General features: G+C 42.8%; 1 protein-coding gene across 3 annotated transcripts in view; it reads right to left on the minus strand.

Moving 5' to 3' along the window:
* Psma8 (proteasome 20S subunit alpha 8) overlaps positions 1 to 12,147 on the minus strand; it is a 36,057-nt gene that overhangs the window by 12,715 nt on the left and 11,195 nt on the right. For 2 of the 3 annotated variants that reach the window (XM_075970893.1, XM_075970892.1), the window contains exons 3-4: positions 10,252 to 10,376; positions 340 to 462 (exon numbers count right to left, since the gene is read on the minus strand). In XM_075970893.1, the coding sequence (XP_075827008.1) occupies positions 340 to 462; positions 10,252 to 10,376 (248 nt within the window). Of the gene's footprint in view, positions 1 to 339; positions 463 to 10,251; positions 10,394 to 12,147 lie in introns of all 3 variants that reach the window. The other variant, XM_075970891.1, reaches the window with a different exon arrangement.

Genomic DNA, 12,147 nt, shown 5'->3' on the forward strand with positions numbered 1-12,147 from the left:
CTGGACTGAGGCAACTCCTAGAGGAGGGGCTTGGGATGGAACTTCCACCCAAACATTTCAGACTCTTTGGGTATCTGGATACCAGCTTGGGGTAACATTTTCAACCAAACAGCATGCACCACCATGACTGGTTTAAACCAAGGTCTTTTACTTTCCTAAACTATCATTTCTGAGGAGTTAAATCACTACAATCTATAGTCTGTGTCACAGTCAATATTTTAATGCGACATAATTCTGTCATGCCCCTGAATGTCATAAAACATTTACATTTATTTCAATTTTTCAATAAATTAATGCATCTGACAACTTCTATGAAAAATGAATGAATTCATTACTCACCTTCCAAGCATGGTAAGTTCCGGAGGGATCTGTCTGATACAATCTTGGGATTCCATCATCATCAAATCCTACAATTAAAGCTGAAATACCAAAAGGTCTTCGTCCATTGCTCTGTGTATATTTCTAAAAAACAAAATTTATTTTTACTACAACACTGTCTTAGTTACTATTCTACTACTGTAATGATTGTTCTGTCTCTTTAAGAGACAAACCACACCCACTCCCTCCCCCATCCGCAGAGGCAGGCTGATCTTCAGCTTCCTGCCTGAGCTCTCTCTCTTTTCCATCTTCCTCTCGGAGAGGCAGCTTTGCTTCTGCCTCTCTCCCCACTTTTCCCCTTCCCCTCACTTCTCTCTCTCTCTCTCTCTCTCTCTCTCTCTCTCTCTCTCTCTCTCTCTCCTCTTCTCCCCTTCTCCCTTCCCCCTCCATAACCCCCTTGAATAAATATCCAACCTCACTCTGCATGGCATGCCTATCCATGTCTCTGTCTCTTGCCCGCCCGCCACAGCCATCTCTGCCTAGGACTGGCTGCTCTCAGGGCCCGCTGCCTGCCACCACATGGCCCGTCACCACCTCTTGGGGACCTACACCATTTCTGCTGCCTACTTCCCCTGGAGATTCTGCAGCATTTTTAATTTTTCCATAACATTTTGTGCTGTAACTCAGATAGGCTCTTCCACTCCAGTTCCTCTCCAGAGATTGGGATCCTGAACCAGGGTTTTTTTTTTTTCCTACTCTCACCACCAGCTTCCATTGGTGAGTCTCCCCATTCTGCTATGGTTGCTTCCCTCAGCTTAAATTGTGTTTGGAATGGCCTGCAGCCAATCCACCGGTGACTGAGGGTTCAGGGTCCCTCAGATCCTTCTTTCTCTCTTATTTTCCATTTCCATGTCCCCCCTCTGAGCCATAAAAGGCTGCTCAGAGTGGCCTCTGGCCTCTCTGGCTTCCAAGTCACCCCAACTGGATCCAGCCAGGCCATAGCACCTCACCCGGGATCAGGGGCTGCCCAGCTCATGTGTCCTGCAGTGTTCGTGCCAATTTGCACCCCTCCTATAGGGGGAGACGTCCCTGTTATAGGCCTTGTGGTGTCACCATTTCACAGGTTTTCACAATTTCAGCTGTGGATAGGAACCATTCATGTCCATCCCCCGGCTTTTTTCAATCCTAGCCTTTTGCTCCCCGCTGTAGCTTGTGGCATGGTGTGGCTTTTTCAGTTCCAGTTTTTTGCTCCCCACCACAGCTTGTGGCATGGCTGCTCAGTGACAGGCGGATCACGCCTCTAGGTCTCTCTTATTATTAAACTTAAAATCTCTGCAACTCAAAAATTGTGGCTTTTCCATCATTTATTGATCTTAGAACCCCTACAGCTCAAAAATTGTGGCTTTTTTCATACAACATATGACTGCTGCCATTTTGACTGAGGTCATGTGACCTCACTACCATATTAACTGAGGTCAAGTGACTTCACAGCCATCTTAACTGAGTGGCTTTTCCATACAACATGTGGCTGCTGCCATTTTGACTGGGGTCAGGTGACTTCGCCACCATCTTTGCTGAGAGCCAGGTCAGGTGACCAAGTTCTGCAATCTTTACTGAGGTATTACCTGCCTGGTTCCCCAGTGTTAACTTTATTCCATGGGTCACCTAATCACTATCTTAACTGAGAGCCAGATCAGGTGACCAAGTTCTCCCATCTTTACTGAAGCATGTCCTGCTTGTCCCCCGGTTTACTTATGTTTTTTTCACTAAAATTCTTGTTGACTCTTTTGCATGTGTTTTGCACAGTGGCATGCCTTTGGAAGGGCCCACCAAGAGCATCCACTTTGCCCAATTCCTATTCACTCTCTCTGTGTGTGATCATACATGTAACTTAAATGCACCTATTCTTAATGTTATAATTGTTCATTGCATCTCATTTCAGACTACAAAAACAATTTAAGTCTCATGTTTTAAACTGGTATGTACTTTTAAGTCCCTTACAAAAACACTTTATATTTAATCCAACCCCCATTTAAGATATATTAAGTTGTTCTCTACTATTGTCAATTCTGCTCTTAACTTTCTATTGCAAACAGTTTTTTCTTATTTTTATCTTTTTATGAGTGTAAATCTTACCTGTTAAGAGCCAGTACAGTCAAGCTCAGACCCAGCTCTCCAGGCAAATTCTATACTGTAGTTATATCTGATAAACAGCCCTCAACTGCTCAGAGATCTAGGGAATATGGCCTTTAAATATTTAATTATTAAATAAAAACTTTTCATAATGAAAAGAGACAGGTTGGCTCCTAGAAGCAGCACTCTACTTCCTCCAAAGAAGACAGAAGACAAATGGGCACAGAACAATGTCCATCTGCAATTCACTTCAACTGCCAAGCGCTGACCATTGGGGAAAAACTGCCTTTTATCTCAACTAAATATCTCTAGATATGGACAGAATCACTGGAATTAACAGCCTAGCTGCTCAGGTCAAGGTAGGCCTGTCTTCCTACAGATTTCTTAGCACACAGGATCTTCTGGAGCCTGGCAGGCCCTGCACTAAACAGCAAAAGGCAAATGCGACCTTCAGCAATCATGGAGGACCCTGAGGAGTAGCTCTGGGTGCCAACCAAGAAAGAAGTTCTCTGTCATTTTTTAATCAGCAACTCAAGTAAAATTTTATCCTTCTCAAAGATCTCTGATTCAGTTTGATAGCTGTGAGGTTTTGTCAGTTAATGAGAACAATCTTACCAAACAAATTTCAGATCAAATTTTTCTCTCATGCTGCCTTCCATAGTCTTAAAAATACTTTTCATTGTACAAAAATATGTCACAGTCATTACACAATGTATGTGTCTAAAACTTCTGTTTTGACAAACCCAAAAAATTCTTATGAGTTCCAGGAAGCTGAATTAAAGAATCCATCTCAAACAGGTCAGATACATCCCCCTCAATTCCCTGGCCCTAAAACTTTTTTTCCTTAATTTAATTTTGTCCTCTGTTCTGCCAATACCTTAACCAGGTATCAGAGATACCAGACATTTCCATACCACAAACACTGGACAGGAGCAAAGAGACCAGCTATGCAGGATGTGGCCAGCGCCCAGCCTTCTCAGGTTCCCCCCCCCTGCAAAGACAACGCCCACAAATAAGCCAGAAGCAGTCTTGAGAATCTGCTGCCCCAATTCATTTGACCTGTGGTGCCTAACTGCCCACATTTTTTATTATAAAAAAAGAGATGGGAATGTAATGATTGTTCTGTGGGAGAAGCCACGCCCACTCCCTCCCCCATCTGCTGAAGCATAATGATCTTCAGCTTCCACCCTGAGCTGGCTCTCTTCCTGTCCCTCTCTCAAAGAGGCAGCTTCTGCCTCTCTCCCCACTCCTGTTTCCCCTCCTTTTCTGTCTTCCTCTCTCTCCTCTTTCCCCCCCTCCCCCTTCTCCCCTTTTTCCTTCTCCTCTATAACCCCCTAATAAATGTCCAACTTTACTCTACATGATGTGCCTATCTGTCCCTCTCGCCTGCTGCCTATCCATTTGTCACCACTGGGGACCAGCCACCTTCCCTGTCATGTGGTCTCTGGGACTGGCTGCTTTCAGGTCCCCAGCAGTCCCAAAGACTCGCAGCATCTGTGCTGCCCACCCTATGGGGACCAGCCAGCCCCCACATGGCTGGGTTTGTGGACCGACAGCATGGTCTCGACCTTGCGGCAAGCTGCCGGGGACCCGCAGCAAATCCACAGCAACTACTGTAAAGAGACACTATGACCAAGACAACTCTTGTAAAGGACAGCATTTAATTGGGGGTTTACTTACAGTTTCAGAGGCTTAGTCCATTATCATCATGGCAGCAGACAGGAGTGGTGCTGGGAAAGTAGCTGAGAGCTACATTCTGCTCTACAAACTGGGGCGGGGGTGGGGAAAGTCAGGGAGAGAGAGAGAGAGAGAGAGAGAGAGAGAGAGAGAGAGAGAGAGAGAGAGAGAGACTGGACCTGGAATGGGCTTCTGAAAGCTCAAAGCCCACACTCTGTGACACACCTACTCCAACAAGGCCATGCCTCCTAATCCTTATAATTCTTTCAAATATCAGTTCCTGATGACTATGTGTTTAAATTTATGAGCCTATGGAGTCCATTTTATTCAAATCACCACAAAACACATGTCACTTATCAGATAAAATTCTAGTAAATAAAGTAAATAAATCAAAAGTATCTACTGTAAAGGTAAAATAAAATGCTGCAGATCTCTGAGTAGCTGCAGAATCACTGCAGGTCCCCGAGCAATGGGGCCATGTGGTGGCAGGCAGGGGGCAGCAGGTCCGAGATCAGGCAGGGATGGTGCACAGACCACACCACAGGTCTCCAAAGGTGGCTGGTCGGGGCAGAGAGCCACATGGCGGCTGTGGTGGGAGAGAGATAGACGGATAGGCACGCCATGCAGAGTGAGGTATTTACTAGATATTTATTTAGTGGGTTATGGAGGGGGAAGAAAAAAAGGGGAGAAGAAGAGCAGAGAGAGAGAGAGACAGAGAGGAGGGAGAGACAGAAGCTGCCTCTTCGAGAGGGAGAGAAAAAAGAAAGAGACTCAGGCTGCAAACAGAAAGGAAGATCTGCCTCAGCGGACGGGGAGAGAGGGAAGTGGGCATGGCTTGTCTCTTAAAGAGACAGAACAGATCATTACATCTACTCTTTGGATTCTTTCTTTTTAAAAAAAATTTTTTTCAGTATTTGAAATTAGGTATATGTGTCTATCTTCACGTGGCTATGGACATGTGAGTGAGAGACCCTCAGAGGCCAGAGTGTACAGGAACTGGAGTTACATGTAGTTATGAGCTGCTGAGACACAAACTCTGGTCCTCTGGAAGAGCAGTAAGTGCTCTTAGTCACTGAGTCATCTCTCTAGGCTCTATTTCTCTGGTTTTATTGTATACATTTTTAGTGTTTCTTGAATATTGCTAATACATGATGACATTTTAAAGAAATTAATATGTACAACCTGTAAAATATAATCACAAATTTGCTTATAGATCTCATAGGAGCCAGTCATAATAAGCTAAATATGAACAGATCACCCAAAGGAAGTTCTTTACTTCCAACCATTATCATCTGCCAGAGTAGGACTCAGCCATCGACAAGTTTAATGAAGGCCTGAGTCTCAGTAGTTTATCCTGAAGCAAAACCTGGTTGCAGGAAGAACCACAAACTGAGATTACCTGAGCACCACCCAAGAACAGACCATCCAAAGGAAATGCCTAATGTTCCAACCATTGTAGATAGGATCACCTGTTAGCACACTCATCAGGAGACCCCTAGACAAATGTCAGTCAATCAGGGGTCCTGAAACTCAGAAACCTCTCACCCTCACCTTTTGCTGAAGGAAGCTGCAGGTTGCATTCCTGCCGCCAGCTCCTGGCCGCCTGGCTAGCTTATGCCCCGAAATAACAACACACAAATTGTATTCTTTTAAACACTGCTTGGCCCATTATATCTAGCCTCTTCTCAGCTAACTCTCGCACCTGGACTAGCCCATTTCTAATAATGTGTATAGCACCCCAAGGTGCACTTACCAGGAAGATTCTAGCCTACGTCCATCCTGAGTCAGAGCTTCATCAAGTCTGCCCCAGAGAGGAGAGCTTTTGAGTGTGAGCTCACTTCCTCTTCCTCCCAGCATTCTGTTCTGTTTACTCTGCCTACCTAATTTTCTGTCCTATCAGGGCCAAGGCAGCTTCTTTATTTAAGCAATGACCTTCCTCTATCAACCTTTACTACTATAAAACCCAACTCTATCTGAGCTCAGGACTCTCCATTTATTCCAGTACATTGGAAATGGGGAGAAACTTGCATAAAATAAAGGCTCTTTGCTTTTACATACAGGACTCAGTCTCCTTGTTGGCTTTTCGGGGACTTCGTGGATTTGGACATAATAGATCTTATTTTTCTTAGAAGATCCCTATTCAACTTTTATTATTTCCCATTTTTAGATTAAAATTTTAGGTTAACAAACAAGCTAATCTGTTTCATTAGGTCATTTCCATACATATCTGCCATCAGCTTCATTCTAAGTCATCATTTCCCACAACACTTCCATTTTCCTGCCCTCCTCTTCCTGGGTGTCCTCCTTTTCTGAGTGCCTGTTCCACTTTCATGTTAAATGTATTTCATTCTTTGGCCCACCCAGTCTATGTAATGGAAAAATTAAAAATGATGCAGGATCCCAGAGGCAGTAGGCAGCAGAAATGCTGTAGGTCCCCAAGCGGTGGTAACAGGCCATATGGCGGCAGGCAGCGGGCCCTGAGAGCAGCCAGTTCCAGGCAGAGATGGCTGCCCGTCCCCGAGTGGTGGCTGGTCCCAGGCAGGGAGACACGTGGCAGGTGGGCAAGAGACAGACATGGATAGGCATGCCATGCAGAGTGAGGTTGGATATTTATTCAGTGGGTTTGGAGGGGGAAGGGAGAAGGGGAGAAGAGCAGAGAGAGAAGAGAGAGAAAGAAGAGAGACAGAAGCAGGGGAAGGGGAGAAGTGGGGAGAGAGGCAGAAACTGTGTCTCCAAGAGGAAGATGGAAAAGAGAGAGAGCTCAGGCAGGAAGCTGAAGATCAGCCTGCCTCTGCGGATGGGGGAGTGGGCGTGGTTTGTCTCTTAAAGAGACAGATCATTACAGTCTGGTCTTTAACACTTCTGTCAGCTCTGTATATGAATGTTCCTCATGAACCAATATGTTTGACTGCTTAGTCATCAGGGAATGGCACTATCTGAGAAGTGTGACACTATAGGAGGTATGGCCTTTTTGGAGTAGGTGTAGCCTTGTTGGAGAAAGTGTGACACTGGAGGTTTCATAAGCCCATGCCAGGTTCAGTTCTCTCTCTCCTTGCTTCCTGCAGACCAGGATGTAGAACTCTCAGCTACTTCTCCAGCACTATGTCTGCCTGTGTTCTGTGAGGCCCCCTACCATGATTACAATGGACTAGCCTCTGAAACTGTAAGACAGCCCCCAATTGAATGCTTTTTAATTAAGTGTTGCCATGGCCATAGCATCTCTTCACAGCAACAGAACCATGACTAAGACAGTATGCAATCTCTTTGACCCCACAGAGGCCTGGACATTTGTGTTGCTGTCAGGGATGATGAGTCATTGAGCTGTGCTTTGGAAGCACACCCTAGTTTGCCTTGAGGGACGCTGTAGTTACTGTTAGGGACTACTCCTACTTGATAATTCTGGTATCAAATGTGCTCTGTTCACTGTTCACTGTCATTTCCTTCAGCTCCAAAGAAAAGGGATCTTTTGTTTCTTTTGAAGAAAAGCATACATTTCCCCCACAGAAAATGTAACACTGAAACCAATTATATTTCCTATTACTTTCATGACAGGGATCTTCCTGGGTTTGTGCTCCAAAGAGTGCCATTCTCACTGAGACCGGCTCTATGAAGAGGCAGCCCTGACAGAAAGCTAAGGACTGAATACATAGGTAACTTTACTTAATCCTGTGGCTGATGTAGTGCTGTATAATTCTATGGGTTGAAACAGCTTTTAGTGACTTTCTTTTGAGCTTATCTATATATGGGATCTATTGTCTCAGTTTTCAAGCTTATTATATTTCATGTTTTGCAAGCAAAATTTAATTTTAAATGCAAACAACTTAACTATGAACATAAATAACCTGTTTTAAAGTGGGGGTTATGTCGAACTCTCCTGCACCGTCTTATGTTTCTGCTCACACTGAGGTATGATGCTTTACATATTATCTTAGAAGAAAGCCCTTTTAACTTACTTGTTTAATCTTTTCATTTTGTGAAAAAGTCATACAAACAAAGTTAAATATGTAAGGAAAACATGCTGTATCTCTGGCCCAGAGGCCTTGTCCTCCCCAGTGGCAATCTTATTGTCACAGACTTACAACTTTGTACTATCTATTCAAAGCCTTGATTTCTCCAGAAGAGATCTTAACAACCACACTTAAGAACCTTAGATGTATACTTGTTTTTTGGAATCCTTTTTCTACTTTTTATTTTTATTTATTTTTTGTTTTGTTTTTATTTTTCAAGACAAGGTTTCTCTATTTAGTTCTGGTTGTCCTGGAACTAACTTTTGTAGACCAGACTGGTCTCAAACTCATTGAGATCTGTCTGCCTCTGCCTCCAAGTGCTGGGATTAAAGGTGTGCACACCACCGCTAGAATGATGAATTCCTTTTTTAACAATTGGGAAAACTGAATCAAAATATGAAAGTAGCAATACAAAAATTTTGGAATTTCTTCTAAAATGAATTAGTAAAGCTTTTAAAAACCAAAACAGTGATTTGATATATATTATTCATCTCAAAACTTTCTTATTTGGATTACAAAGAGTCCATGAAAAAGTCTGCATGTAGAGCCAGAGTACGTGTTTTGCCAGAGCAGCGAGATGTGCAAGTCAGCGAAGCAGGAGGGTTGGTTCATTCTAACACTCGTGCTCACTAGGAGATGCAAAGAATCGTTTCTTAAAGGCAGTAAGAAACAGAAGAGCCAGGATTACAATCAAAGTTACAGAAAATAGGGAATGAATATGGTATGAATGCACATAAAAGTCCAGGCCACAAAGATGAGCCAAACTGTGTCTTTTGTAGGATAATGAACAGAACTGGAAACAATCATATTAAATGAGTTATGCCAGCCTCAAAGAGACAAAATGATATATTTTCTCTGATATTTGATTCATGTTTTGTATAGACATATAGATTCATGACATGAAAGCAGAAGAGAAACTGCATAGAAGAACAGAGGGTATTATGGGGGAGGACAGGAGGTAGGATAGACATGGAGGAATTTACTCAATATACACTATATACATCTTCAAATTCAGAAACAAGTTTGAAAAGGGAATGTAGGCCTGGTGAGATGGTTCAGTGCTTGCTGCCAAGCCTGATGTGAGTTCTGTCACCAAGACCCCCTCCAGGTTGTCTTCCATATGTATACTGTGACATATGCCCCTGCCCCCAGAATAAGTAAATTTAATTTAAAAATGTTTCTAAAAAGAAGATAAATGGGCACAAATCTGTATAGTGAGCATCCTGTTCAAGATTAGGCAGCAAAAAACAATGTTTCTGTTGAAGGACAATTTGCACAAGTGGAAATGAAAAGAATGAACCAACATGGAAAATTCAATCTCATTAGCTATAATACACAAATTAAAGCAGCGGTTACATTACACAACACTCACTAACAAAAGAAAGAGAAGTGAAAACCTCCATGGTGACTCTTCTGGCATAGCTGGTTGCATGATAAAAACTGGTTCAATCTTACAATCAATTATAATCTCCAATCTAGGAAACCCTACTAAAACTTAACAGTACAACTTTAAAAAGAAAAACAAGCCATGATCAAACAGAATCATGCTAGGCTAGCAGAGAGAAGAACATAACGCTGAAATGATGCCCATTTTCAAACCATAATCGGAAATGTCACAGTTTCTAACATAGATGCGAGAGAACGCCCAGGAAGGAGTCTCCAGCCAATACACAGTATGCAAACAGCAGGTGAACCCTCAGGCCTGCACGCACACTCACACCTGGCTTTCAATGACATGGCTAAGTAGAGATTCAGAAGAGCGCACATCTAACCCTGATTAGGGTATTTTGGTTTTTAGGTAAAATAATGTATTATTTCTTTGAAAAACTTTAAGGAATATTATTTTTATTGTGCTTCTACAAGAATAAAAATGACCTTTCAAAATTTGACACTCTCTTAAAATTTTTATAATTCCAAGAACTGAAACTGATTTTGATTTCTGGTGATTAACGTAACCCACTTTACCCAAGTAAGTGAATGAAGTAATTGTGAGAATGAATAAGAAATTTGACACACTCAGTAGAATAAATGTTTGGAGCTAGTGCAGCACGTCTATGGCAGGACCAATGACAGTGGAAAGGAGAAAGCTGAACAACTGCTAAGAGTACTTGCTCACCTGCTTCAACGTCGCTATGAAGCGCGTTATGTACTCCACGGTGACCGGGTCCTCCACAGTAAGCTTATGGCTCTGGCACTCCACCCGCGCTCTGTTTATAACCACCCGAGCATCAGCCGTCAGACCTGCGAAATTGTCAACACTCAAAAATCTATACATCTCTCTCTCTCTCTCTCTTATATGGGGATATATATATATCCCCATCAAAAGTTATCTTTTCCCTACAACACTGCCTTCATAGAGGAACTAGGAAACACCATGTGCCTTAGCTGCGACTCATTTCCTTTAAAGACTTCATTCCAAAAAAAAAAAAAAAGACTTCATTCCACACACTCCACTTCACTGGTAAAGGAAACAGCAAATGACTTGTTAGTAAATTGCATGTTTTTCTTATGCGAGCAAGGAAGGTATTCTATCCTGAAGCACACCAGTATTGTATTCAAATTATACTTGATGAACTGGGATATAGCAGTTCTCAATTTTTGTCAAAATGGAAACTTTGAAAATCAAGGATGTTAATTAAGACAGGCAGACTCTGACTGAGCTTCTGAAATAGCCAAAGACTCATCCAAACAACTCTCGGCATGTCTGTAAGGAGACAGTGTGTTCTAGCTGAAGCCAGAGACTGACTGCAGCATGTAACTGACAGATTAGTTTGATTGTATAAATTAAGGACGACACTGGTATTTGACTGTTCTACAGCCATTTGGGTTTTTTTTAGCCCCCTTTTTTTTTAAAAAAAAAGATTTATTTTGAACTCTGTGTGTGTGTGTGTTGTGTGTGTATGTGCGTGCACGCAGCAATATGAATGCAGATACCAGAACAGGAAGAAAAGGGCAGTAGATTCTCTGGAGCTGGACCTAAAAGTGGCTGTGAGCTGACTGGCCTGGTTGCTGGGGACAAACCAGGTCTCTGCAAAAGTATTCCACGCTCTGATTGCGGCACCTCTCCAGACCCCTTCCATTTCTCCTTTACCACTAACTAGACTGAACCCCAGGTTCACTCATCTTGTTAACGGGCACTTCACACATAGCCGTTCTTCTTCATCACGAGATTTACCTTCCCCATCATGTCAAACCTTGTTGCTACATCCACTTGGATCTTCACCCCTTGAAACAGGAGGACATAAAGAAAATGGAGTGTCTGAATATTCGCCAGTTTAAAAATCACCCTGACACAGGTCAGGTATGATTTGATTAAAGAAAGAGAAAGTAATTCTCTGTACATCTAAGAGGAAGGACTAGCTAGCAATGGCCTAATGGGTTAGCGTTTTATGCAACTAAAAGAGTTCAGATAAGCTACTTGAGAATTTGTCCTCTGTACAGTGTGAACGTCACCCACAGCTAGAGAAACGCTGACATTAAAAATACTTAGAGTGGGGATAGGGAAGGGCGCCACAGGTGAGTGTTCGCTACACAGACAGCAAAATCAGCTTTGACTTTGGTGCTGGCAGGTTACATGTGTCAAAGTAATACCAAGTCCTTCTGCTAGGTTTAACCCTGTGCAAACAGTACGCTTATTCCATTTCACCAGGAATGTGTGACTGTGCTTTCGGCATGAGCTTCAGCAGCTGGACGGCTGGCTGTCTACTCCCCTGAGCACTTTGCTGCTCTTTCTGCTCTAGCATCTCTTTATCATTCCTGGCGCTCTTCCTTTCTCTTTTCTGAATGATGTGGTTTACAACTCCTATCCTAAAGGTACATAGGTAACCTGTTAACCGTAGTGGCTCATTCATACCATGCAACACTACCAACAACACAAACCAAAGCCAACACTGAGGCATCCAACAGCTTGAGACAACTGCAGAAGGATGATGTGGCACAAACAAGATCATCTGAAAAGGCTCCCCACCATGCTGTTTCATTCCATTTTTTATTTTATTTTTATTATTTATTT

The sequence above is a fragment of the Microtus pennsylvanicus genome, chromosome 4 (genome assembly GCF_037038515.1).
Source record: "Microtus pennsylvanicus isolate mMicPen1 chromosome 4, mMicPen1.hap1, whole genome shotgun sequence".
NCBI classification, from domain to species: domain Eukaryota; kingdom Metazoa; phylum Chordata; class Mammalia; order Rodentia; family Cricetidae; genus Microtus; species Microtus pennsylvanicus.